Here is a 27833-nt window from a genome sequence, read left to right on the forward strand (position 1 = left end):
CATGCCATGCCCCCTCCTTTCATGACTATGGGAGGGGGCATAACGATGTATAAAGCCGGAATACCACTTTAACTCTGGGCTATCAGCTTGCGGAGGCTATCTTAAGGCCAAGTTCAAATGACATAAAATATGCGGAATGTCCGCATGGAAAACACGTGCGGGCATTCCGCACTTTTGAATATTGCGGCGGGCTCTAGGACCGCTCGGAAATACGCAGCCTAATAGGCGGCAATACATTTCCAAGCGAAATCCACAAATCTATTCTTTTTGCAGAAGCTTGAATCGTGTGAGCAGTGCTGCACAATTCCATTGAAATCAATGGTACTCTGCTGCAGCGGAATGTCTGCGCTAAATATTCAGTCGAAATTCTGCACTGACATTCTGCTGTGTGAACATGTGTGAAACATGTACCACTCAGCGTGGACTTGTCTCTCTCCATATTCAATCTGAAGCCCTCGAAGTCTGCTGTGCCAAATGTTTTTTGCAAATGTGAGTAACCTGTTTTTTATCTGCTATTAGGGACAAAATTCCCAAGACAAAGAAAAAAGAAAACGGAAGGCAGAGGCAGCAAGACTTCACCGCCAGAAGATCATGGCACAGATGTCTGCTATGCAAAAGAATTTTATCGAAACAAACAAACTCTTATACGACACCGCTCAGGAAGTACAGACGCCTTCCCCTCCCACTGAGGAGACGTAAGATATTACATTTTAATTAGCTTGAACACCCTGAATTTTTACATTACATCTGTTAGTTTACAAGACTACTTTACATATACAAATTTATTGGAGAAAGAAATGTCAGTCCAGCGCAGCAGCTCAAAGCAAGGCGTGCATTTATTGTGTTAATAGCATGCAGTACAGCAGTTATGCACAGTGGTGACATGTTTTTCGGCCAGAGGCACCTGGGGTATGAGTAAGGCCTGGTGCCTCTGGCCGAAACGCGTCATCCCTATGCTTACCTGCTGTACTGCATGCTATTAACAAAATAAATGCATGTCTTGCTTTGCCGGACTACCATTTCTTTCCCCAGTTTGTACCTTTTGGTGAGGTCCACACCTGCCCATGAGACGGTGGGTCACGCCAGGAGAGCTGACTACATTTCTCCTTCTATACAAATTTATTGTTTAACCTCCTGAGCTGTAATCCCGAGCGTGACTCGGGGTTAATTTTCCCTGCCAGGATCGGTAACCCCGAGTCACGCTCGGGGTAGAATTGCAGAGTTCCCGGCCGGGCTGCACGATATATCGCAAAAGCAATGCAATATAGCGATGCGGCCCCCCGGGAAAACATGCGATTATCTGCTCTGGTCGGCTCCCGTTGCGGGGGCCGGCCAGGGAAGGTAAAGAAAAATACTAAAAGTCAGTGTTTCCCTACCAGGGGGCCTCCAGCTGTTGCAAAACTACATCTCTCAGCATGCCCGTACAGCCAAAGGCTATCCGGGCATGCTGGGAGTAGTAGTTTCACAACAGCTGGAGGCCCCCTGGTAGAAAAACACTGAGCTAAGTGTAAAAGGAAGAAGTAGTAAAATAAAATAAAAATTTGCTCACCTAGTCCCGGTCCCTGCAGATGCCGTTCCCCTCCGTGCGGTCCGGGGTGTCCTCTCTTCACTATTCATCTTCTAGGACCTTTCACTTTTCAGCCAATCACAGGCCGCAGTGGTGTAAAGCCTGTGATTGGCTGAAGGGGAAAGGGCTTGTTCTGCAGCAAATACACTAGGTTTGAAATCTGCCGGCAAACCCAGTGTATTCTGCTGCAGGACAAGAAGGTGAGAAGGGGAGATGAATGTGACAAGGGGGGAATGTGACAGGGGGGGGGAATGTGACAGGGGGGGGGAATGTGACAGGGGGGGGGGGAATGTGACAGGGGGGGAATGTGACAGGGGGGGAATGTGACAGGGGGGGAATGTGACAGGGGGGGAATGTGACAGGGGGGAATGTGACAGGGGGGAATGTGACAGGGGGGGAATGTGACAGGGGGGAATGTGACAGGGGGGGAATGTGACAGGGGGGGAATGTGACAGGGGGGGAATGTGACAGGGGGGGAATGTGACAAGGGGGGGAATGTGACAAGGGGGGGAATGTGACAAGGGGGGGAATGTGACAAGGGGGGGAATGTGACTGGGGGGGGAATGTGACAGGGGGGGAGGGGAATGTGACATGAAGGGGGGATGTGACAGGGGGGGAGGGGAATGTGACATGAAGGGGGGATGTGACAAGGGGGGAAGAATGTGACAAGGAGGGGGGAGAATGTGACAAGGAGGGAGGAGAATGTGACGGGGGAGATGTGAAATGGGCGGAGGGAGATGTGAAATTCAGTTAAAAAAAATTGTACCGCTTTTGGTACACATTTCCAGACAGAATCATACCGCCAGGGAGGTTAAAATGGGGTGCTCTTTAGCACAGAGCACTTGATTGCATGTTTTTGTGTTAAAGGGGTACTCCGGTGAATTAACTCTATGTAAAATCCGCTTGGGAAGGAAGCCAGAAAAAAAAAAAGACAACAACCCTCTCTTATCTTCCTTATTCCTTAAGTTTGATGCCTCCGGATTTGGAGGATGTGAGGTCACTCAGCCACTCATTCAGTCAGCGGCTGCAGCGATGTCCCACCTCAGCTGCTGATTCAATGACTGGCCATGTGACATCACATCACCTGAATCCAGAAGCCCCGGACACAAGGAACTGAGTTTGCGAATGATTATGAATGCGGCAAGGTGAGTGAGGAAGTTAAAACAGTTTTGGTTGGCACCTCTGGTTTGACTTTTGACTTTAAGGTAAGGATGTGGTGGTCATCTCCAACAGAATAAACCAAAAGATTCATGAAATGTGATGAAAAGAGGACAAGAAACTTTTCCAGTGAACACAATCTATAACAGCAGGTTTGCTTTACAGATTGCAAATGCTGCATATTTTAATATGTCTAGTATCTGTAATGTATTCAGTATTAATTGTTCTGTTTAGCTTATTATTAGTTGCTGGAGGTCCCAAGATCTCTTTGGGTCCCAAGCGTGGGCCATCTGTGCCTGAAAAAGAAGTTCTAACATGCATCCTTTGCCAGGAGGAGCAAGAAGTGAGACTAGACAGACCTACAATGGTGCTAACTGCCAGCGTGCAAAAATCCACCACCCTGTCCCAGTCCCGAGGAATACCTATGATACACTCAGGAGGTATGTATACACACAATATAAACACGCATGTTTTACAGAAAAAAACAGTGTAGATTTTTTTTTTTTTTTGCACTCTATGTAAGTGGGATTTGGAAAACTCCTTTTATTTGCACTGTAGCTTGCTTGTGATTTTCCATGTGCATTCTGCATATAGTTTGTCACGTATGGGCAGGGAACAGTGAAGCCCTAACTCACCCACAGCCACTGTCCCTACCTATTGCCTATCCGCCCTAAGTGACGGATCGTCAACCATGATGACAAACCCTCTCTGCTAAGTGCTGGGGCAGCGTTGTCAAAATAATAAAATACAAAAACAGTAGGAGTCGGGAAACAGCTGGAGACACACAAACGAACACACTAAGACGCACACATGGTCAAATCAATGTCAGCCGAGGTTTGTATCAGGAAATAGAGGAGTACAGGAAAGCAGAGCAAGAGAAGAGTCAAGGAAAAAGCCAAAGATCAATAAACAAGCCGGTATACAGTAAGCAGGAGGTGTCAGCTAAGGTATAACCTTTCACAGGCAATGCAGACTGCTCCTAGCTTATATAGGCAGGTGATCAGGGATACACCTCTCTGACAGGGCTCGTTCACACTGCGAAATCTCCGCTCGCTGAATTCTGCCTGGCCGAATACTTCGGCGCTAGGGCCGCTGGGCACTGAGCCGTCACCATTGACAGGTATGGTCCGCTCGCGGATTCCGCACAAAGAATGAACATGTTCTTTCTTTGCGCGGAACACTTTCAGCGGCGGAAATGTCCGCCGCTGAAATTCCGCAGTGTGAACGGGTCTCGCAGAGACTAATGTTAAAGTTCACACCGAGGAATTGCGCCGGCAGAATTGCGCCGGCGGAATTCCGCCTGGAAATTCTGCATCAATTCCGTAGTGTGAACGTACCCATAGGTAGCAGAGCTAAAAACCACACCCAGACAAAACAGGTGAGCTCCAAGCAGCTCCAGCCCAACTAGAGTCATTTAACTCTTCGTGTTCGGCCAGAGCCAGACGTTACATAGTTAGAACATAGTCTAGTTTAGATTCCAGCAGTGTTACTGGATAGCTCAATGTTAGGCTCTGCTCACATACATTCAACATAGGAACAGAAAACAGTGTAATGTTGGATCTATCTCATAATGAACACCAATGGAGCCCAACTGATCCTATTGAGTTACCAGAAAAAAATAGTGTTGCTTGCGCGTAAAGTCAGATGTGGAGTCAGAGACTCTGAAATGATTCTCCTACACAGATCTGGAACGTATAATAGAGCTACGCAGTTAAGAGTAGTTTATAACTATAGTCTGTGATGACACGAAACCTTAAAAAATCAGCTCCTTGGGCAGTGGTCTCAAACTGCGTCCCTCCAGATGTTGCAAAACTTCAATTCCCAGCATGCCCGGACAGCCGTTGGCTAAAGCCAACGGCTGCCCGGGCATGCTGGGAATTGAAGTTTAGCAACATCTGGAGGGACGCAGTTTGAGACCACTGCCCTTGGGTGACCAGGCAAACAGCTGAATTTGCCATGTTGGCCCTGTGAGGACAGCCTGAATCCTTTTGGGTCAAAGAGGTGAGGAACTCTTCTTTTCGATGTCAGTACAAACAAATAAGGCATATAGACATGAGTTGTTTTCATTAGGTTTATAATTTGTAGCCAAATGAATTGTCTGTTTCCCAGATGAAGGCGCTGTGTGCAGCTCACCACTACAGAACCCAATGACCGTATTATCCATCACTGGGTGGTCTCTTAGGCTCCCTTGGTATCTTTCAAGGGGCGTCCATCTATAATATCTTGCAAAGCTTAATAAATGTGAACATAGTCTTATAGGAGAATTGCATTATATTGCTTAATGTTGACTATTGTTGATGTGAATGTTATTTCTGAGAGAATATTGAATTCTTGGTCATTGCATACTGCACAGTGTTCAGTACTATGTTCTACAATTTATTATTCTGAATGTTTTGTCAGAAACAGTGAATCCACTATTTACAAGCCCCGATTTGTCTTGTGGAACCCATACCGGAAGCTGTGGTCATGTGATGCATGTGACATGTTGGCAGAAGTAAGTGTCTAACTTTACAATATTTTAGGGTATGTTAACACTACGGATATGTCGTTGAATCTCCACTCGCGGAATTCAGCGAGCGGAGTTCCAGCCTAGTAGGCGGCGGTGGTAGGACTGCGCGGCACTGCGCCGTCACCTCTTGCTTTGCACAGAACAATTTCAATGGCGGAATTGTCCGCCGCAAAAATTCCGCAGTGTGAACGGGTCTCGCGGAAGACCCATTCACACTGATGCTAACGTTCACTGTGCCAAATTCCACTTGCGGAATTTTGCTCACGGAATTCTGTGGGAATTCTGCAGTGTGAACATACCCATAAGATTCCATAGTGACCTTAATCTATATGGAGCCTATTATGTTAATAATGCCATATTATCATATATATATAGAATGGCTTGCTACATAGGTTTAGATATACTTTAAAGGGGTGCTCCGGCCCAAGACATCTTATCCCCTATCCAAAGGATAGGGGATAAGATGTCTGATCCCGCTGCTGGGGACCCCCGCAATCTTCCTGCGGTATCCGGCATTTGTTTAGAGTGTCGGGTGTAGCGCCCGCTCATGACGTCACAGCCACGCCCCCTCAATGCAAGTCTATGGGAGGGGGCGTGACTGCCGTCACGCCCCCTCCCACAGACTTGCATTGAGGGGGCATGGCCGTGACGTCACGAGCCTCCGCCCCGCATAACGAATAATCCGGCACGGAGCAAAGTTCGCTCCGTGCACTGGATGTCTGGGGTGCCACAGTCGAGGTTGCGGGGGTCCCCAGCAGCAGAACCCCCGTGAGCAGACATCCTATCCCCTATCCTGTGGATAGAGGATAAGATATCTAGGGGCAGAGTACCCCTTTAAAGGTAACCAGTACCTTGGTTTTCCTCTACCGGTGCCCAATCCTGGGCTCTGTCTCAACAAAAGTAAGTGGCCGCTCATCCAGACACTGGCTGAGATGGTTCAACGCTGCCACCCGTCATGGGCAAAGCATCCATTTCCTAAAATTCCCATCACTCTTTCTCTCACCTTCCAGTTCATTCACAGCGAGCCGATGAAGCAGAAGCAAGTACACATGGCTTTACTGTGCAAGTTCAATGAAAGGGGGGACAGAGTGAGGGAGATTTTAACAGAGATTATGGTGACGTTGGATCCTCTTTGGGCCAACAATCAGGCCCCTATTCATCTTAACAGCCTAAACTGTGTGCTATTCACAGGCTCAGCACCATCCATAGTACTAGTAGGAGTTTTTAATAAAGAAGCTTTGCAAAAAATACTGACAATGTCGCTCCCCAAACATTGGAAAAAAAGCAAATGTGCAAAAGTGACTTTGCTTTCATGTCTCATTTGTAGTTTTGTGCGTTTATTCTGGTTATCTAATACCTCCAGGTTTTTTGAGGCTATGCAGTTGAACATACAACAGCGTCTCCATGTGGATCTGATTTATGACCTTGGCAGTGGAGAATATTTATGCCCTTTATGCAAGTGTCGCTGCAACTCTGTTATTCCTATCATCCCAGTTGTGGCAGAACAAGTAAACAGGTGATTACGCAATTCATACCTAACCTGTGATAGTTTTATTTCTTTAGTATTATAGACTCTGTGCACTGCATTTAATAGTATATTATAATAAATGTACAACGGGGTAGATTTACTAATATTGCCTAATACTAAAAATAAACGTATCACCTAGATAACAATAAACTGAAGCTGTCCCACTAAGAATGGGAAAATTGTCTGGGCTTGTTCGGTGAACTTTTCAGAGGTCAAGGGAGGCTAATCTGTGAGCAACAGCTATTGTGTGTACCTCTGTTTTCTATGTACTTGTGTCATTTTCACTGTTCTCTGTCTGTGACAAGGAGGACACTGCTGGGCAATAATCTGTACAGAAGCTGAAGTGGCCTATTGGGCAGAATGGAAACTGCAAGATTTCAGGATTATAATAACATATAGTTAGTAATATGAAAAATTAGAAAAACATTACCAAAAAAATAAAGTTAACGTAAAAACTTGATTAAAACAGATGAATTTCTGATGGCACATTCCCCTTAAAGGGGTACTCCATCCCTAGACATCTTATCTCCTATCGAAAGGATAGGGGGCAAGATGTCTGATCGGGGGGGCCCACATCTGGGACCCCTGCAATCTCTAAAGAACGCTGGGTGCCGGCGGCGGGGGTGATGATGTCACGACCACGCTCCTCGTGACGTGGTGTGACATCACGAGGGGCGTGGTCGTGACGTCATGACCGCTGCCGCCCACTCCAAGCGTTCGGATCAAAATGTTCTGCACGATGGTGCAGCGGAGTACCCCTTTAAGAATGCAGTTTACCGCTCAGTTTGTTCACGATTGAGCCGCATTTCTCTTATTTTCCATGGTCATATGGAAAGTTGTCAAAACAAACGTGTACCACTTACTATTAAAATTGCATGTGCTCTCAGCACTAGTTTAGTGATTTATGCACATGCCAAAAAAAACAAAAATACATGTCTCTAATGAGTCTTTTTCTGCTGTGTTACTGTATATACTCTTCTCTGCAGTGCGGATGCTGAATCATTGGGAGAAGTGCTAACATTGTCTCGCTGGTTGGATGTTGTTGGGACCAGGATATCTGGGTACAATCTGAAAATCTCAAAAGGTTTTTGTTTTAATTTTTTTAAATGTAGTTGTTTGAATATTTAAATTACTTTAGTTCACAGAGTTTTAAAAAAATTTTTTTGCAAATAGACTGTCCTCCATGCTACCTAGATAGAAGCAATACACATTTGCTTCTTCTTCTACCTATATTTATTCTATGAACAGTATTTTTTATTTTTTATTATCTTGTTCTTTTACATATTCTTATTTCAGTTCTTTCTGCTCTTTCTCATCTTATCCCTTCTCTGAAAATGTTTTATCCTAACGGCATTTTATCCTGCCGGGATGCTTTTATCTTTTCTATGTTTTATTATATTTTTCTACTTTTTAAGTGTCTTATTTATCATGGCTCCTGACATCTAATCTATAAACATGGTTCAAATTTGCCCAGAAATATATATGAAAGATAAATTCTACAGCCTATATTTAAGAGAAAAGCTAATCTTGGTAAATTTATAATAAATTTCCATTGATGAACAATATATGTTTTTCCCCTAAATTGGTCTAAAATTACGCCGGTGGTGGTGATGTCACTCCTTGAGCGGACGAAGGAGTTCCCACCTGCCCCTGAAATGGAGAGAATGAAAAATAGCTGTACACCATGTGGGGGATTCTCAGGTGCTATATAACAGCAGTGAAGGCACTATTATATCTGAAGGGTTAATGTAACCAAACCATGCAGGTTTAAAAAATTATCTTTGGAACCAACAGATACAACTATGTTACAACATTAGTAACACAATATATATGCATATTAAACTCCTTTGCACAAAAAATTTTTTTTTTTAAAAAAAAAAGGTTTGTGGCAGAGATTTTTTTTATTTTATTATTATTTTTTATTGTGCAGGGATGGAGTTATCTCTGATTCCAGCCATTAAAGTGTGAAGATCATTGTCAGATCACACAAGCACAGGTCCTGTTAAATCTAAATAATATACAAATATCTGTGCGAACTAGCCCATGCAGATGATGCACAGGTCACCCATACAAGTACATCAGGGTTTTGTTTGTGTTTTTCAGAGAAACAAATATGGACAACTTGGAGATTTTTGCAATTATATATTTTTTTTAATTGTTCGTTTGTTTTCTGATTACAAAATGATGCAAATTTCTAAGCGGTCTAGATGAAAAATGTCCTTTTATTTACAGTAGCTGCTGTTGATTCTGTAAGTACTTGATCTGGTAATCTATCTTCCTGAGTGTGGGGAAAAAAGCGTGGTCTGTTTCGGGTGATCTTTCTGATCCACTGCTAGGCATCCTATCCCCTATCAAAAGGATAGGGAGTAAGATGTCTGATCACAGGGGATCCCAGCTCTCTGCACAGCACCCGGCTTTCTGACCGAAAGCCAGCTTCTGGCGGCAGTGGTTGTGACGTCACATCACCCCCTTCGTGACGCCAGGCCCCCTCCATTCATGGAGGGAGATATTCAGCGCTGACTAACGGCTCTTGTATGTAGCAGGTTTAGGTTTTAGCAGCACTACTGTCCACTTGCTAATAATAGAGACACAGGACACACTGCAGGTGTATTTGCCTTCACAAGAGTATACAGGGCCGTTAGTCAGTGCTGGGCTCAGCGCTGAATATCTCTCTCCAGGGATAAAATAATAAATAATTGTTGATTGTCAGACCTCACATCCAAGATGTTTTTCAAGGAGGACACCATTTATTACAAAAGTCTGAAACTAGGAGCAGGCCACAAACTGGGACGTGAAAATGAATAAAAGAATGAGGATTGTAGATTAAAACACAGTGCAACATTTTTAACTCAAGGTAGCAAGTAGAATTCAGCTATTAAGTTTGAAAAAAACTCTTTGCAAGTTGTGGTTTATGAATGTAAATTCTGACGAATTCATATTTCCCAATAGAAGAAAAGTCATTATCACCTGAATTTCTTAAAACAGAAGATGGTCAAAGCTATGAATTTAGATCCATCTTGAGTTTTGGAGTGCAGCAACCGTAAGTGTTTCAAAACCATTTTCTGATTGTTAATGCATCTGTGCATTGATCATTTCCACGATTGGGCCTTTCAGAAGCATATTTTGTCAGAAGTCAGAAATGTCCTCTCTAAAAGATGGACAGATAACAATGTTTATGTCCATGGAAAGTTATGAAGGTCTCCAAACAACTGTACATATAAAACTTTACCTGAACCCATGCTTAAAGATTTCAATACTATCCTTTGTACAAATGAAGTTCCTGTGAGCAACTAGTTTTGAAAACTACAGCTACAGGCTTTGATATGTTTCTCAGTGTTTGGTTTTTAAAGAATTTATGTATTCCTCGCCCATGGATGCACTGAACATGACTGTTCTGTTGGGCATGAAGTCCTAGACCTACTGACCAAGACATATTTGCAGACTGATCATTCATGTGATCATTTCAATAAACCTTTTTTGCATGTTTTCAGAGCTTATACTTTAGATACAGTATATAATCGAGTATAAGATGACACGAATATAAGCCGTGGCCCCTAATTTTACCCCAAAAACCCAGGAAAAGTTATTGACTCGACTATAAGCCTAGGGTGGGAAATACATCATCCCCCCATGTCATCATCCAGACCCCCGTCATCATCCCCCCCCCTTCATCATCACCGCCTGTCAATCCCTTCATCTGTGGTCTTCAACCTGCGGACCTCCAGATGTTGCAAAACTACAAGTCCCAGCATGTCTGGGCATGCTGGGTGTTGTAGTTTTGAAACCTCTGGAGGTCCGCAGGTTGAAGACCACTGCGGCCTTCGTCATCATCCAGCCCCCCCTTTTGTTTTGTACTCACCTCCCCTCGGCAGGAAGTTAGGGTGAGCTGGTTCGGGCCATCTATGCTGCAGGGACCGTCCGGTGGGGAGGATTAGTCGTTGCGGGCTGTCCATTTTCACCGGGGGGGGGGCCTCTTCTCCGCGCTTCAAGCCCGGCCCCGGACTAGTGACGTTGCCTTGACGACGACGCACAGGGACGTTGCGCATGAACGTCCCTGTGCGTCGTCGTCAAGGCAACGTCACTAGTCCGGGCATGCTGGGAGTTGTAGTTTTGCAACATCTGGAGGTCCGCAGGTTGAAGACCACTGATGAAGGGATTGACAGGAGGAGAGTTCACTCGAGTATAAGCCGAGGGGGGCGTTTTCAGCAGGAAAAATAGTGCTAAAAACTCTGCTTATACTCGAGTATATACAGTAAGAAAATATAATTTGCAATGCTGTTATTTTTTTTTAATTTAGAGAAGGTTAGAGGAGATATCCAGCCAAAAGTGGAAGAAAAAAAAAAACGACTTAAATAAATTGTATATAAGCTCACCATGACTCCACAAGGAATCCCAGCTGATTTTGTTTCAAAATCAGACCCCCATAGCCCCCATAAACAGCCTTTGAATATCCTGTTAATTCAGAAAAAAACTCCACACACTGGGCTTGTTTCCTGTGTGAGCTGCAGGGAGGCGCTGATGTGAGAGTGAGCGGGGTGTGTGCCTTCCAGCCAATCAGTGACAAACACAGCACACTCAAGCTGTCAGCTCTCTGAGCAGGGGAGAAGGGAGTGTGATGTGTTGTCTACCGTAGACACTTGTCATCAGTATGATAAGATCTCCTTGACTTCCTGCCTGGAAAGAAACAGGGTAAAGATCACTTCACATTGCCAAGTTATATAACTTTATCATGTGCAGTTATATTAAGGCAATTTCATTTGGCTGGAGTTCTCCTTTAAGCTTTCTTTCTAAAATCTATGACCCTCTCACAGTCTTGCTTACATTTTTCTAGACCAAAGTATTCTGCTAACACAAAAGAAATACTGGGCCATTTTGCCAACACCGTGTACTGCATAGGCCTGAATCTCCCACCTAATGAAAGTGATCCACGTCTGCCAATGATGACCTGGAATACGTGTGCGTTTACAATACAGTCTATAGGTACATCTGTAATAACAACCTATTCACCAATAATAGACAGACCATAATTTAGTGTGTGTGTTACAATGCACTTTGTTTTGTTCCAGAGAGTTTACTGAGGGATGAAAACAAACCTTTGTTTGGTTCCTTGCAGAATAGGCAGGTAAGAGTCAAAGAAAAGATGGGGTTAAGTGAGTAGACATTAGACAGCGGCTTCTCAATGCTTCCTGTCTCTTAAGAGCTTTATCTTAGAGCATCAATGTTTAAGAAGCTTTTCTACCTTGGCTTATGCTGGCGTGACTTAGGTTATGACCTCTTTTATTTGGACTGAATCTAACTAAGGCTATGTTCACATTTAAGTATTTTGCTAACTTTGGCGTATACACCTTGCCAAATGTATTTATAGGCCTCCATTCACCTAAGAAAAGTGTCCTTTTGACCTCTGACAGGTCAGTACATGTAAAAACAATGTACACATAAAAGATCAAAGTACAAAAAGTTTCAGGCATCCACAGTAACAAGACCTAGTACTCTCCAAACCTCTAAAACAAAATCTGTGCAATATATTGCTGTCATCCACAAAATAAATAATAAAAATATTATTTTTTATTATATTATATATCTTTATATTAAATATATATATATATACATACAGTGTTTGTGTGTGTATATATATATATATATATATATATATACATTATTAAATATAAAATTATATTTTTATTAATTATTAAATGAAAATAAAACATTTTATTAGTAAATATTAAATTATATTAATTATTATTAATTATTAAATTAAAATAAAAAATAGACGGTGCACATCCTGAACAGCTACTGTGCTCCCACTTTTGTGACAGCCATATATAAAAATTATACTTAATTTTTACACAGGACAACCATGACGCAACTTTGTCTAAAACAGTGATTAAAATTTAAGATTGCACACATTTTTTTTTTACTTAAGACTAAAGTGCTGAACGCTCCATTAACATAAGAACAGTGGTTTTCAAACAGTGTGTCTCCAGCTGTTGCAAAACTACAACTCCCAGCATGTCCGGACAGCCAAAGGCTGTCCGGGCATGCTAAGAGTTGTAGTTTTGCAACAGCTGGAGCCACACTGTTTGAAAAACACTGCATAAGAGAACAGTCGGTTGAACCTGGTTTTGGTGGTGCCAGCTTTGCGATTCAAGCCAAGCAACGGAGTTCTTTTTTTTTTTTCCTTTTTAATATTTTGTATAGTATTTAGATACATATCCCGAATTAATACTGTAAGTAACTGTTTCTGTACTTTTCTGTGGCGGTTTTTTAGTTTATACATTTTTAGTACTTATTTATTAAGTACATTTAGTACTTATTTACCTTATTTGCTTCTGGCAGCATGCTGGTCTTAAAGCCTTAGTGAAATTTGCTGAAGCACAAAGAGTCACCTGTCCTCAAACTACAATACAGAGCCATCTTGTCCAGTTATTAGCAGGTACGTTCTTTTTTTTCTGTGTATACCAAGCTATATCGAGTTATAGACCTTTTATCAGCTATTATTTTAAAGGGGTACTCCTTCCCTAGACATCTTGACACCGCGACACGCCTGTGATGTCATGGCCACGCCCCCTCAATGCATATCTATGGGAGGGGACGTGGCGGTCGTCACGCCCCCTCCCATAGAATTGCAGTGAGGGGGCGTGGCAATGACTTCACGAGCCTCTGCCCCGCATCGCCAGTCATCCAGCACGAAGCGAAGTTTGCTCCGTGCACCCGACGTCTGGGGTGCCGCAGCCAAGTTCGCGGAGGTCCCAGCGGCAGGACCCTTGTGAACAGACATCTTATCCCCTATCCTTTGGATAGGGGATAAGATGTCTAGGGGTGGAGTACCCCTTTAAGCATGCTTTTTGATCTCTCACAGCCAATTGTAGATTTCCACAGGATAGGAAACTAGTAGATTGTAATGTCATCTTGGATTTATTTGCTTTTAAATTCATCAGTTCAGTGTTTGATAGATTTTTGTTAACATGATGGTGATGGGTAGAAAAGGAATCCAATAAAACATACATACTACTGTATATACAAAATGAGAAGACAAATCCCAGTCATCTATTTTCTACCTATATCCGATATTTGTCAGTTTCCATCACTGATGATCATAACTAAACTGATCCATAGTAATTTGCTCTTTGATCTTTGCATCTAGTTTTCTTGCCTAATATAAAGCTTGAGGGAACGCCATCCTTCCTGTCTGTGGATGTGTTCCATCTTCTGGTAAGTTTTTGTATTTTATAGTGTAACTCCTACTTTCACAAAGTTTGCCATAAAGCATTTAATCTTTTCTCTGATTCTTCTTGGCAACAACTACCAGTGTCTCAGCATAAACAGTCACTAGTTGCTTGTTTCTAGTTATAGTGTTTGCATGAATGATGCCTACTTGATGTATTACATTTGTAATATAAGCAGTGTTGCGCGCATTACCTTTATCATGGATGTCGGTAATTAAACAAATAATCTTCCACTCTAATTTAGGGTAGGGTCACACGTAACGGATCCGAAGAGTATTTTACGCTGCAGATCTGCCAATGACCCTATAGCAGTGGGCTTCAACCTGTGGACCTCCAGATGTTGCAAAACTACAACTCCCAGCATGCCCAGACAGCCAACGGCTGTCTGGGCATGCTGAGAGTTGTAGTTTTGCAACATCTGGAGGTCTGCAGGTTGGAGACCACTGCCCTATAGTGTGCCTCCAGCTGTTTTCCCCCTGTGTGCTGCTCGCAGCAGTAGTCTGCCACTACGAGCAGTGTACACACAGTGTACTCACAGACATCGCGGAGCAGTCCCGATGTCTGTGCGAGCACAACTTGTTTATCCCCGTGTGGCTGCTTATAGCACTGGATTGCCACTGCGAGCAGCACACGGGGGGAAAACAGCTAGAGGCACACTATAGGGTTGGGTCATCGGCAGATCCGCAGCGTAAAATATACTCTGCAGATCCGTTATGTGTGACCCTATCCTTAAGCATTTATGTTCCCTGTTGTTTCTCATAACTCTCTTTTGTCTTAGGTGGGATCAGTTTTGGCCTTTCCCTCTTTATACTATGAGGAAGGTGTGGGGCTGCACCCATCATCTACAGTCTCTTCATACAACCATCTCTACCTCTTCCACCTCCTCACTATGACCCACATTCTACAAATCATGTTATCAGCCACAGGTAAAGGGAACTACACAATCTCAATAGGTGTTTCCTTGGGGTGGGGGTGGGGGGGAGCTGCCATAACTTACCTAGCACATCTCAGACCCCATAATGCCAAGACCAAAGATGCAGCTTTATTGGCTTTTTCTCAACACTACACTGCTCTCTAACCATTACTGTGCACGGCTGTTCTATAGTCTTGTTCAAGTAAATAAGGAGTTGCAGGTCCTCCAATTTTCTCTATTTTCCAAGGGGCCCTCCCTTGTTTCATAGACTCTATGGGAGACATATTGCACAGTTGCTCAAAATTTACTAAAAAGGCGCACAGGACTTGATAAATTTTGCACAATTATAGAAACCAGTGATCTGCAGAGATTGGTTTAAAGAGTAACTATCATTAACTAAACTTTCCCTAATCCCCCTCCCTTCTGTCCCTGACACTAACTACTTCTATCCCTGTATTTATTTTTTATCCAAAACCCCATTAACATACATTTTCATATAGCCTCTTGGGTAGCTCAGTGTTGAGCTCTCTGCGGAGGGCAGTAAGTGGGCCTGGCCCGGCAGGTGCGACGTCATCTGAAGCCTGGCCGGCTGGCTTCCGCCCGTCTTCCTGCACTAAGAAGAGGGAGATGCAGGGGGCGGGGAAATTAAAATTACAGGCACCATGTGCGCACAGGCTAAACTGAGAAGAGGGAGATGCAGGGGGCAGGGATATTTAAATTACACGCACCGTACGCATACGAGCACTGTGCTCGCTCTCTGCCTGTTTCATATACAGGTATAGAGCGAGCTGAGGACAAGCATTTCGGACCACGCTGCCCGGCCAGCAGTGGTCCGAACGTGCTCAACGTGAAGGGGGGAAAAGGATTCCTGAGCCATATAGGGTGACACCTAGTGGCCAGGTTTTCTAATGTAAAAAAAAAACTGTGAAAACAAGTTTTTTTTTATTAACATATATTAGAAATATATTTATTTTGGCATAATCTTTTTAATTAAAAAAATTAAGTTTAATGAGAGTACCCATTTAAGCTTGGTGCTCTGGCATCTGACAATTTTGTACGTGTCCTATTAGATGGTGTAGATTTGCGCAAAGAAAAGTAGGCTTTGTGCAAAAAAACTTCTAAATTAAATTTGCGCAAGTAATAAATACAGCTCTACTTCATAAAGTGGGGTACAGTGCACCAAACAGTAGACAACTTTGAAAGATGTTCTACCGAAAATTGCTCAAAAAGAATTGCGCAAAAAATGCTATTGCACTAAATTTGCAGGGACATTTAGAACATGGAAGTGGTGTTAAGCCAATGATAAATGTCCCCCTATAAGTCTGCAGCATGTACTTCTTTTAAAGGGTACCTCTCATCAAATAAACTTTTGATATATTTTAGATTAATGAATGTTGAATAACTTTCCAATAGCATGTTAATGAAAAATATGCTTCTTTCTATTGTATTTTTCCCGATCAGTCCTGTCAGCAAGCATTTCTGACTCGTGCTGGAGTCCTAAACACTAAGAGCTGCCAGCTTGCTTTGTTCACAGCCAAACAGGCTGTGAACAAAGCAGGATGGCAACTCTGAGTGTTCTCCTTTGTGAACAAAGCAGACTAGCAGCTCATAGTGTTTAGGACTCCAGCATGAGTCTGAAATGCTTGCTGCCAGGACTGGTAGGGAGACCCCTAGTGGTCATTTCTTCAAAGTGGAAAATTAAATAAAAAGAAGCATATTTTTTACTAACATGCAACTGTAAAGTTATTCTGCATATATTAATCTATAATATATCAAAAGGTACCCTTTAAGGGATTGTTGACATCTTTCCAAAATTCATACAATATTTTTTCAATCTTTTGACAGCCAATCTTCCGTCTGACAAGCCAAGTGACTGTGAGGAAGCTCATAGTGCAGCTGCTTTGTGCCAGGACCTTTCACTGCTCATCGATGGGTTAGTTTAACATTGTTGTTTTGATTTTTGTTTTCTGTGCATTAGATAATATGTGAAGAAGATCATCTAATTATTTATTTAAATCTGGCCATAGAAATAAGTTAACTATCCATGGGGCCAGCATATGTGTTGTATGGTGGCCTACCAACAGTCCCCCGATATCCTGATGTCAAGGGTTAGGCATGTTAGATTTCAGCTGCCTAATATTTTCATTCTCTCAGAAATAAGCCACCACCAGAGGAGTCTGGCATCCACACTTGTCCAAGATGACTGTGCCCATGTATTGGTGGATCAGGAGAAAGAGCTGTCACTTTTATGTGTATGGCCAGCTTAAGTAAGCCTAGGTTTACAACTGTGTTGAAGTTCTATCCAAGGAGCTTAGTTTGCAGAATCTGTCAAAACAGTAACTTTTCTGATGGGGTCCGCTGTGCAAAAGAGCGTCAAAAGAACTTCAGGTGCAGCGCCGGAGGCTCGTTACGTCACGCCCCCTCAATGCAAGTCTATGGGAGGGGGCGTGACGCCCCCTCCCATAGACTTGCATTGAGGGGGCGTGGCCGTGAAGTCACGAGCGGGGCGTGGCAGTGGCGTCACGAGCCTCCGCCCCGCATCGCCAGTCATCCGGCATGGAGCGGCGGGACCCCCCCCCCCCCCAATCAGACATCTTATCTCCTATCTTTTGGATAGGGGATAAGATGTCTAGGGGCGGAGTAACCCTTTAAGCATTTGACTAAAAAGGAATTTAGTTTCACAGAAATTTGTACATGGAATGCATTTCACAAAAGAAGATGACAAAAGGTGCTTATCTTTCATAAATCTGGCAAAGGCCACTTTTCACCATCACTTGTGTTTTAGTGGATGGCAAATATTAAAGATGCTGTTTTTGCATCATTTATATGTTACAGCTTCAAAGCAGCTGAAGTTCCAGGCTGGTATATCTGGGGCTGTGTGAAAAAGGGGATTGTCCCTTACCTGCGGTGTTCTGCCCTGTTCTTCCACTATTTTCTGGGAGTGACTCCACCGGATGAGCTGACGTCTTCATGTAAGCTTCCATAAGTCGTAAAAAACATGTATTTTGTCATAGATCCTAACATATATATATATATATATATATATATATATATATATAACAATACAGGAATTTAGGTGCACTACTGTGGTAGATGTATACAATGACATTGGCTATCCCTCAACACTGATGTTAAATTTGAGACATTAGCCAGTATATCCTTATATGAAGGACATACCAGAGCCCGCACACCAACGCCAAGGTTTCTCAAATGGCACGGGACCTAATGCTAATCTTTCCTGTACGTGATAAGCAAAACAGGGGCCAGTGAGCAATTACGGCAGCATTAGGCCAACTCGCAGCCTCCTCCCAGGTACCCTCCAGCGTGACTAAGCACAAATACAATGGAAGGAGGGAGGCAAACTGCAAGCCCCACCTAAGTTGGCTAATATAGGTGCATGGCCTCACAGGTGCTACCTTAATGCTGCCTGGAAAATGTTCAAGGTGCATTACATATGGAGTTTACACCCCTCCAAGTATAAAATTTAAACAAAAAATGTGGTCTCAAATGGCTGGAAGTAATATAAAGGAAGTAATTGAAAGTTACCATAACCAATTGTCTGCCCCTAATGATATTTATGGGACAATATACTGAATCTTTGAACTGAAGACAGTTAGGCTGGGTTCACACCACGTTTTTCAACTACAGTTCCCGTATACGTTTTCATTATTGAAAACGTATGGAACCGTATTAAAAACCGTACGCATAGACAAATAATTGAAAACCGTATGCATCCGGTTGCAGACGATTTGCTTGCAATACGTTTTTTTTTTCCGTACTCAAAACCGTGGTTGACCACGGTTTTGTCTCCGGTTTAAAAACCGTACTGCAACCGCATACATTTTTTTTTAAAACATAGACGGCAATGGGAAACGCACAAGTATATGGTTCCATACGGGAAAACCGTATACGGTTTTTACTTTGCACATGCGCATTTGCATCCTAAAGTTAAGATTTTTAAAAATGTATTTATTTAAAATAACATTTTCAAAAACGTATGTTTTAAAAAAAATTTAAAACGGACGTAACCGTATGCACTTTTATAGTCCATATACAGTATACGGTTTAAAATCGCATACGCTTTACTTTTTCCCATATGGTTCGATACATGTTTTTTTGCCATACGGTTTTCTTTAGAAAAACTAATTGAAAACAGTATGGCAAAAACGTGATGTGAACCCAGCCTAAGTTATGATTAAAGGACACCTGCAGTGATATAACACTTATCCCTTATCCACAGCATAGGGGATAAGTGTTTAATTGCTGGTGGTCCCACCACTAGGACCCCCCGCGATCACCCAAACGGGGCCCCAGCATTGCCGCGCTGTGCGCTGGCTAATGCACGTAGCGTCGACCTCACTGAGTTCGACGGTACGCCCCTTTCCACGCCCCATCCTTATATAGCTCTATGGGAGAGGCGGGGAGTCACGAACACTGCATCCCCTCCTCTCCCATAGAACTACATGGAGGAGGCGTTGCAGCCGGCACACCACTTGCACGGGAGAGCCGCGGCAAACCCCCCCCCCCCCCCCGCGATCATACACTTATCCTCTATTCTGTGGATAGGGGATAAGTGTTATATGACTGCAGATGTCCTTTAATACAAGCACAGATTATTTTTCTGGCTTTTCAAAACTATGAAAACTATCCGGCATGTATTGTACATTACATTTATCCCACCGACAACAGATGTTCTCTACTGTTGTTAAAGTGTGAAAAAAGACTGTAGTATTAAACTTACAGCTGTCCCTTCAGTTCACCTGACGGTCGGAAGACCTTAACCCATCCAGTATCTGGAAGCAGATCTGAAGCTAGAAAGCCTCTAATGTATCCTTACTGTCCTTCTTATTAGGGATCGACCGATTATCGGTATGGCCGATATTATCGGGCGATAATCACGATTTTGTGCATTATCGGTATCGGCAATTACCTTGTCGATAATGCCCCACCCCCCGCACCGCCCACACCGCGACCACCCCCCCCCCCCCCCCCCCCCCCCCCCCGACCCGCCGCACAGCGAACCCGACCGCCCCCCTGCCCCCCCCGCACCGCTGTAGTGCTGGGCGGTATACGGGTATGGATTTTTGCCCATACCGCTATACCGGTCGGGCCCTTCCTCCACCCTCCGAGTCAATAAAAAAAATTAAACTTACCCGTAATGGGGGTGGTCGGGGCCATCCATCCTTCCTGTAGTGTCTGGCGGCGTTCCGGGTGAAGGGTGAACCAGTCCGGGCTGTCCTTCTTCTCCGGCGGTCATCTTCTCCACTCCGGGCAGGCTCCGGCCTAGTACGCTGCATAGACGCCGCTACGCCGTGACGTCAGGTGCGTCACTGCGCAGCGGCGTCTATGCAGTGTACTAGGCCGGAGCCTGCCCAGAGTGGAGAAGATGACCGCCGGAGAAGAAGGACAGCCCGGACCGGTTCACCCTTCACCCGGAATGCCGCCGGACACTACAGGAAAGAAGGAAGGATGGCCCGGACCACCCTGACAAATAGGGGGAGAGAAGCGGGTGGTGGTGGCGGCGGCCTATGGCCCCGCAAAAGCCACTACAGTGCATTGATTTAAAGCGCCCGCTTTAAATCAATGATCTGCAGCGGTGTCGCGGGGGCATAAATAGCCGATAACTTATACCGGAATATCAGTATAAGTTATCGGCTATCGGCCCTAACCTCCACCGATTATCGGTATCGGCCCTAAAAAAACGATATCGGTCGATCCCTACTTCTTATTAATCTGTATTTTACCCATTTCTTTTACAGTGGCCTCAGAAGATCCGCTGGAAGCTCTGTGTAGCTACCTCTGTCTTCCTACTAACTTGTTTGTCCTTTTTCAAGAGTACTGGGACACTGTGAAACCACTTATTCAGAGGTGCGGTTTGTGTAGTATGTTACTAGATTACATGTATGTTAAAGACCTTCTGTATTATTGTAAGGAATGCATTGGAACATGCTGAAATTATTTCTCTGTAAGAAGCTTTAACAGCAGGAAGCAGTCAGAGTTGCTGCAGATCCATCTTTACGAGCTGCTGCATGGACTAGTTCTATTAGTCTCCTCTGAAACTAGATTGTCTATGGCAGTGTTTCCCAACCAATGTGCCTCCAGCTGTTGCAAAACTACAACTCCCAGCATGCCCGGACAGCCTTTGGCTGTCCGGGCATGCTGGGAGTTGTAGTTTTGCAACAGCGGGAGGCACCCTGGTTGGGAAACACTGGTCTATGGTGCATCTCACAAGGACAAACATGAAGCCACTCTGACAGCTTCCTGCTCTCGTATATGTTGCGGCCAATTGCAAAGGGCACTTGATGTGCTGAGTAGAGATGAGCGAACTTACAGTAAATTCGTCACAAACTTCTCGGCTCGGCTGTTGATGAATTATCCTGCATAAATTAGTTCAGCTTTCAGGTACTCCCGTGGGCTGGAAAAGGTGGATAACAGTCCTAGGAGACTCTTTCCTAGGAATGTATTCACCTTTTCCAGCCCACCGGAGCACCTGAAGGCTGAACTAATTTACGCAGGAAAAGTCATCAACTGCCGAGCCGAGAAGTTCGTGATGAATCGAATTTACTGTAAGTTCGCTCATCTCTAGTGCTGAGCATACAACAAACAGCCATAATATGAAAGCCACTCAGAAGTGATAAGAATAACATTGATTATATGACACCTTTTAAGTGGTGTGTACAGTCACCTATTGAGGCTGCTATATAGAGGCAGGAAAAAAAAAACTGGCAAGTGTAAGGATCTGAGCACGGATTGTGATGGTTAAATGGGTCAGAGTATGTCCAAAATGGCACCCAGGTGTACTATGGAAAGAAGGGAAGCAGGAGGAGGAAGCGTGATGCTCTGCAATGTTCTGGTGGAATGCTTTCTGACATTTCTGTGGAGGATAGTTTGGCACGTGCCACCTACCTAAACATTAATTTAGGCCAAGTGCACCTTCATGGTAACAATATAATGCATTTCACAGAAAAATGCTTCTTTGTCCATTTACCAGTCTTCTTTTCTTCTCTTCTTCCTCTTAAATTCCTTAAAGGGGTATTCCAGGAAAAAACTTTTTTATATATATATATCAACTGGCTCCAGAAAGTTAAACAGATTTGTAAATTACTTCTACTAAAAAAATCTCAATCATTTCATTACTTATGAGCTTCTGAAGTTAAGGTTGTTCTTTTCTCTCGTAAGTGCTCTCTAATTACACGTGTCTCGGGACCCGCCCAGTTTAGAAGAGGTTTGCTATGGGGATTTGCTTCTAAACTGGGCGTTTCCCTAGACACGTGTCATCAGAGAGGATTTAGACAGAAAAGAACAACCTTAACTTCAGAAGCTCATAAGTACTGAAAGGATTAAGATTTTTTTTTAATAGAAGTAATTTACAAATCTGTTTAACTTTCTGGAGCCAGTTGATATATAAAAAAAAAGTTTTTTCCTGGATAACCCATTTAATTCATGCTCAAAAACTGCTGAAGTTCATCTCCTGAGGGATCAGGTTACTTCCCATAATAGTCTTTGCAGAATGGAGAAGTTGGAGGAGTTCACTGCAGAGTGAGACTGAGGCCCCTTTTACACGTTCGTAATAGGAATACATGTTTGAATCTGTATTATGGATGCAAGTCCCAGCCCAATAGTAAAGTAAATGCTTTTTCGGAAGATTTAAAGGGGTAGTCCAGTGGTGAAAAACTTATCCCCTATCCTAAGGATAGGGGATAAGTTTGAGATCGCGGGGGGTCCGACCGCTGGGGCCCCCTGTGATCTCTCTGTACGTGGCCCCGGCTCTTGGCCCAGATAGCGGGTGTCGACCCCCGCAAGAAGCGGCGGCCGACACGCCCCCTCAATACATCTCTATGGCAGAGCCGGACTACTCCTTTAATGCTACATATATGTACGTTGTTGTCTTTACTGGATTTTGTTAAGTCACCTGACCTGTCGGAAGTTTTATTTAATATATTTCTTATAATAACCTATAAAAGTATAGCTATGGCTTCCTGTATTAGTTATTATCATAATCCTCCTGCCCTAGAGACAACATGTATGAAATAAAGAATTCTCAGTACTGTGCCTGATAAGATATAAATAAATGAATACACCATCTAATCCTTGACTGGTATCCACATTGCATGAATTATGAAATACAAGTGTGAAGATTTAGTCTGGTGAATAGTCTGCAGCTGTCACATCTGTCTCTCTTCTGTCGTCTAGATGGGGATCCGACCCAGCTGTTCTAAGTGCCGTCACTGGTAAATCTAGCACAATCAGGTTAGTCCACTTCTGTAACGATTTAAGTCAGTGCATATCAGGATTTCAGAGATTTTTATTCTCTCGAATGCCTTATGGCAAGTCATTTGGCTATGCCACAAAAAGTGAATAGTGGTGCCCTGGCTCCCCTTAGCTGCTCTGCCAAGAACAGGAACCAGGTCCCCATATTCTCAGTATTAGAGGGAGTCCTGGAAGACACATTCCTTTCAGCCACATTTATAGAGTATGTAGAAAAAGTACTGATTTAATTAATAGAAGCAGTAAAAAACAGATCAACAAAAATATTAGTTTACAGGGCATTGTAGTTAATGCAAATCTGTAATGTATACATGGGGGAAACAGCTGTGGCCTACGCCAATGTATTTAGCACTTACAGGGGCAGTGCTTCTAAAACTATACACCATACACACAAGATACCAAAGCAGTTGGCTGAATACTGATTAGGCCAACAGCTATTTCTGGCAATTCCACCACACTCATTAATATGCTTGGTACCCCAAGGTACCTGTCCTGTTTGGATACCAGGTTTCAGTAAGCGCATATCTCATCCAGGGAAACCTAGGTAAGATATTGGGACTTTTGATAAGTCTTGTTCTCTGGCCTGGATTTTTATGGGATGAAAGGCAGGTTGGCAGTGGGGCATTTTAATCCCCTTCCTGGGCCACTCCAGGTATTCAGACTAGCCCAGATCAGCACAGTTGCTGAAGACAGCTCTTTACTGGTCTTTACAATTAGGTAAGAGTCAGTCTGTAAGTGAGGTTGTACCTCTGATTTCTGATTGGAACCTCTGATTTCCTGAGGTGTACAGCCTCAAAGGGGACATTTGTCTAGTGCGAGTAACCCATTGTTGCTGGCTGGTAATAAGTCACCTATTTAGATATGAAAGATTTCTGTGTAGTTATCTCTAAACAGGCATTTTTTATATTGTATTTGTTTATGCCTGAAGCTAAAGGCTGTATTTGTTTTGTGAAGAATAAAATGAGACGAAGCCCTGTTTAAACAATACTCTCATGCCTCTGTCTCTGACTGTTATTTTGCCTCTATTTGACTGGTTCAACCAAGCTAATCTCCCACATGAAAATGTTGTGGGGTCACAAACTAGTAAAGCTGTGCTGACAAATTATGAGAGACCACAATGTCTAATAAAATGGGCTATCGCTCATCTGTTTTAGGTACCCAAGGTATCTTAACACCCTAGCAGAGCTGCCTGAAGATTACAGCGTTCTGCTCAATCAAGCGTCCCATTTCAGGTATTCAATACAACATTTTCTCCTTTACGGTTAAAATTGACAACATTGCTTATCCATATGTTAAGAGGGATATCTCAAGATTATAACTTATCACCTATACACAGAATAAGTGGTAAATTCAATATCTGAACTTTGTAGAAAATTTGGACGAGACACGGCGCCTTCTTGTAGTAGATGGGCGGAAATAAAAGATAAAAACTAGCCCAGGTGTATACCAATGTGATCTATATCTCCCAATGTGCACTCATGCGACTCCCGCATTGCGGGAGTCGCATGATTGCACATTGGGAGATATAGATCACATTGGTATACACCTGGGCTAGTTTTTATCTTTTATTTCCACCCATCTACTACAAGAAGGCACCGATTCTCGTCCAAATTTTCTACAAAGTTCAGTTACGTTTTACCTGACCTGCCAGTCACGGTTAAGGACGCAGAGGCAGCCACTTACCCACCAGCACCGGTGATACCACTCGGAGTTCGGCTTCGTGCAAGCCTACATGCACATCAAGGTGTTGTGCCCTCAGCGCAACAGGACACGGTAAGGTGCATTAACTTGCACTTGCTAATCATAATTACCAACAGTATTACATTAGGAGCGCGCCTCTTTCTTTAGTTTCTTTACAGATATTCAATATCTGGTCAGTGAAGATCCCACCACTGGGACCTCCATTTAGCACACAATTTAGGGTCCCTTTTCTCAGGGGGGTCAAGTTGGACCCCCACCTTTCAAATGCTAACCTAAACTGTAGATAGGTGATAACTTATAATCTTGGGATAACCCATGTACGTGTTAGTTTTCGTGGGCAATATATATATATATTTTTTTTTAATCCTATTTTACATTGGCTTAATTTTCACAGCTATTTAGGCCAATATGACCTGAACAATAATCTTGGTGAATACTGAATACCAATTTTATCTGTAGACGCTACATTGACGATTTGCATTTTTAATAATTCAAATGTTCTTACTATAAATAGATGGTGCAAAAAGCATAACGTTAATAATGTCATGGTTTTAGGTGCCCAAAATCCCAGGATGCTGAACGTAAGCACCCGGTGCTGTGTCTGCTGTGTGGGGCCATACTGTGCTCTCAGAACACGTGTTGTCAGGAGGTGATCAATGGGGAGGAGCTGGGGGCTTGTACTGCACATGCATTGCACTGCGGAGCTGGAATCTGTATATTCCTCAAGTGAGTTGCTAAATCTGACAAACATCTATTACAAAAACATAAAAGTAAAGCAGTACTAATATTATCAGCATCATACTTGATTTTTGGTGGACAATAGCTGAGCATACAAGTGAACTTTAGGGGTCACAGGAGCTTTTGGTTATACATACTGTTTTGTATTTTGCAGGATTAGAGAATGTAAAGTTGTTCTTATTGAGGGGAAAACAAGAGGTTGCCTGTACCCAGCGCCATATCTAGACGAGTATGGGGAAACTGATCCTGGTTTAAAGTAAGAGTCATCCTCTAAAATCTTAGACTGTGCTCACACTATGGTATGATTGTGGTTTATTTTCGGTGTATACGCCTAAAATACTATCCTTATATTCATCATTGGTGTCCATACCATATAATGGGTCCAGCATATGGTAAGTGTGTCCTTTTGGTACACGTATACCCTGCTCTTTTTTTCCTATTGCATTGAAAAGTGTAGTCAACCTCTTATAAAGGGGTACCCCGCTGCCCCAGCGTTCGGAACATGCCCCTCGTGACGTCACATGCCCCTTGTGACATCACATCACGCCCCCTCAATGCAAGTCTATGGGAGGGGGCGTGACTACGTCACGCCCCCTCCCATAGACTTGCATTGAGGGGGCGTGGTGTGACGTTACGAGGGGGTGTGGCCGTGACATCACGACCCCTGCCGCCCACACCCAATGTTCTAAACGAATCCCGGGTGCTGTACATAGATCGCGGGGGTCCCAGCTGCGGGACCCCCGCCATCAGACATCTTATCCCCTATCCTTTGAATAGGGGATAAGATGTCTCGGGGCGGAGTACCCCTTTAAATAAAGGGGATTTCACAAGAAACCTATGCAACGGTTTACCATCATATAGTGGCCTTGTAAACTTGTCCATATCGCTGTCATATAATATGTCATTTTGTTTTCTCTATGTTCTCTTGTAAAGACGTGGAAATCCACTACGACTCTCGCATGAAAGATACCGGAAGCTGCACCTCATGTGGCAACAGCACTGTGTTGTTGAGGAAATTGCTCGTAGCTTAGAAATAAGCCAGACATTTTTTGGCTTCAATTGGAGTCTTCTTTAAATGTCTCCACATATGCAGTTGGTAAGAAGCTCATACCTTGTATTTTATGTGCACAGCAATCGTACCCAACATTTATACAGTATATCTAGTCTGTTCCCTTTATTCTTATTGTTTTGTAATATGATTTTTCTCCACAGTTGTATTGCACTTGACTTATTTTTTTTTTTTTTTGCATTGGGGCCTCTACATCCAGTGAAGAGGGCACAGCAGATTTACAATGCATTCAGAAAGTTTTAAGACCCTTTCACTTTTTTCTTATTTTGTTATGTCGCAGACTTGGGCTAAAAGAAAAGTTTCCCCCCATCAATCTCCACTCAGTAAATCATAATGACAAAGTGAAAACAGATTGTTAGAAATCTTGTTGAAAAGGAAAAAACAAAAATCTTGCAGTGACCTAAGTATGTAGATCCATTCATTAGTACTTAGTTGAAGCCCCTTTGGCAGCGATTCCAGGCTACAGTCTTCTTGATGAGGCCACAAGGTTTACACACCTGGATTTGGGAATTTTCAGCAATTTCTTTTTTTGCCTCTTAAGCTCTGTCAGGTTGGATGGGGTCCATTAGCGGAAGCCATTTTCAGGTCCCTCCAGAGATGTTCAACTGGGTTCAAGTCAGTGTTCTGGCTGGGGCACTCAAGAACATCCACAGATTTGTCCCTAAGCCGCTCCTGTGTTATCTTGGCGGTGTGCTCAGGTGTCATTGTCTTGTTGGATGGTGAACCTTAGGTCCAATCTGAATATTGGAATTTAGACATTTAGAGTTGAGGCCAAAACGTTTAAAGGGGTTCTCCACTGCCCTGCTTTCCGGAGCTCCGCTCGCAGAAGTTTATTACTCCGAACGCTGTGTGCGGGCTTCCGTGTTCGAGGCCGCCCCCTTGTGACGTCACGCCGGCCCCCCTCGTGACATCACGCACACCCCCTGGTGACGTCACGCCCGCCCCCTCAGCGGTCGCGCCCCCTTCCCACAGACTTTCGTTGAGAAGGCGGGCGTGACGTCCCAAGGGGGTGGGCATGATGTCTTGAGGGGGGCGGGCGTGACGTCACGAGGGGGCGACCTCGAACACGGAAGCCCGCACACAACGTTCAGAGTAATAAACTTCCGGACGCTGCGAGCGGAGCTCCGGAAGGCAGAACAATGGAGAACCCCTTTAA

General features: G+C 43.7%; 1 protein-coding gene across 2 annotated transcripts in view; it reads left to right on the forward strand.

The window, feature by feature from the left end:
* UBR1 (ubiquitin protein ligase E3 component n-recognin 1) overlaps positions 1 to 27833 on the forward strand; it is a 117380-nt gene that overhangs the window by 88660 nt on the left and 887 nt on the right. For both annotated transcript variants that reach the window (XM_056547108.1, XM_056547109.1), the window contains exons 29-47: positions 520 to 695; positions 2960 to 3165; positions 5126 to 5219; positions 6598 to 6750; positions 7749 to 7846; positions 9712 to 9802; positions 11594 to 11742; positions 11829 to 11884; positions 13099 to 13195; positions 13907 to 13974; positions 14767 to 14914; positions 16747 to 16834; positions 17737 to 17873; positions 20661 to 20769; positions 23095 to 23151; positions 24324 to 24401; positions 25426 to 25596; positions 25763 to 25864; positions 26542 to 26704. In XM_056547108.1, coding sequence (XP_056403083.1) covers positions 520 to 695; positions 2960 to 3165; positions 5126 to 5219; positions 6598 to 6750; positions 7749 to 7846; positions 9712 to 9802; positions 11594 to 11742; positions 11829 to 11884; positions 13099 to 13195; positions 13907 to 13974; positions 14767 to 14914; positions 16747 to 16834; positions 17737 to 17873; positions 20661 to 20769; positions 23095 to 23151; positions 24324 to 24401; positions 25426 to 25596; positions 25763 to 25864; positions 26542 to 26683 — 2220 coding nt within the window. In that variant the 3' untranslated portion in view covers positions 26684 to 26704. The remainder of the gene's footprint in view (positions 1 to 519; positions 696 to 2959; positions 3166 to 5125; positions 5220 to 6597; positions 6751 to 7748; positions 7847 to 9711; positions 9803 to 11593; positions 11743 to 11828; positions 11885 to 13098; positions 13196 to 13906; positions 13975 to 14766; positions 14915 to 16746; positions 16835 to 17736; positions 17874 to 20660; positions 20770 to 23094; positions 23152 to 24323; positions 24402 to 25425; positions 25597 to 25762; positions 25865 to 26541; positions 26705 to 27833) is intronic.

Source organism: Hyla sarda, chromosome 11 (assembly GCF_029499605.1).
Source record: "Hyla sarda isolate aHylSar1 chromosome 11, aHylSar1.hap1, whole genome shotgun sequence".
NCBI lineage: Eukaryota > Metazoa > Chordata > Amphibia > Anura > Hylidae > Hyla > Hyla sarda.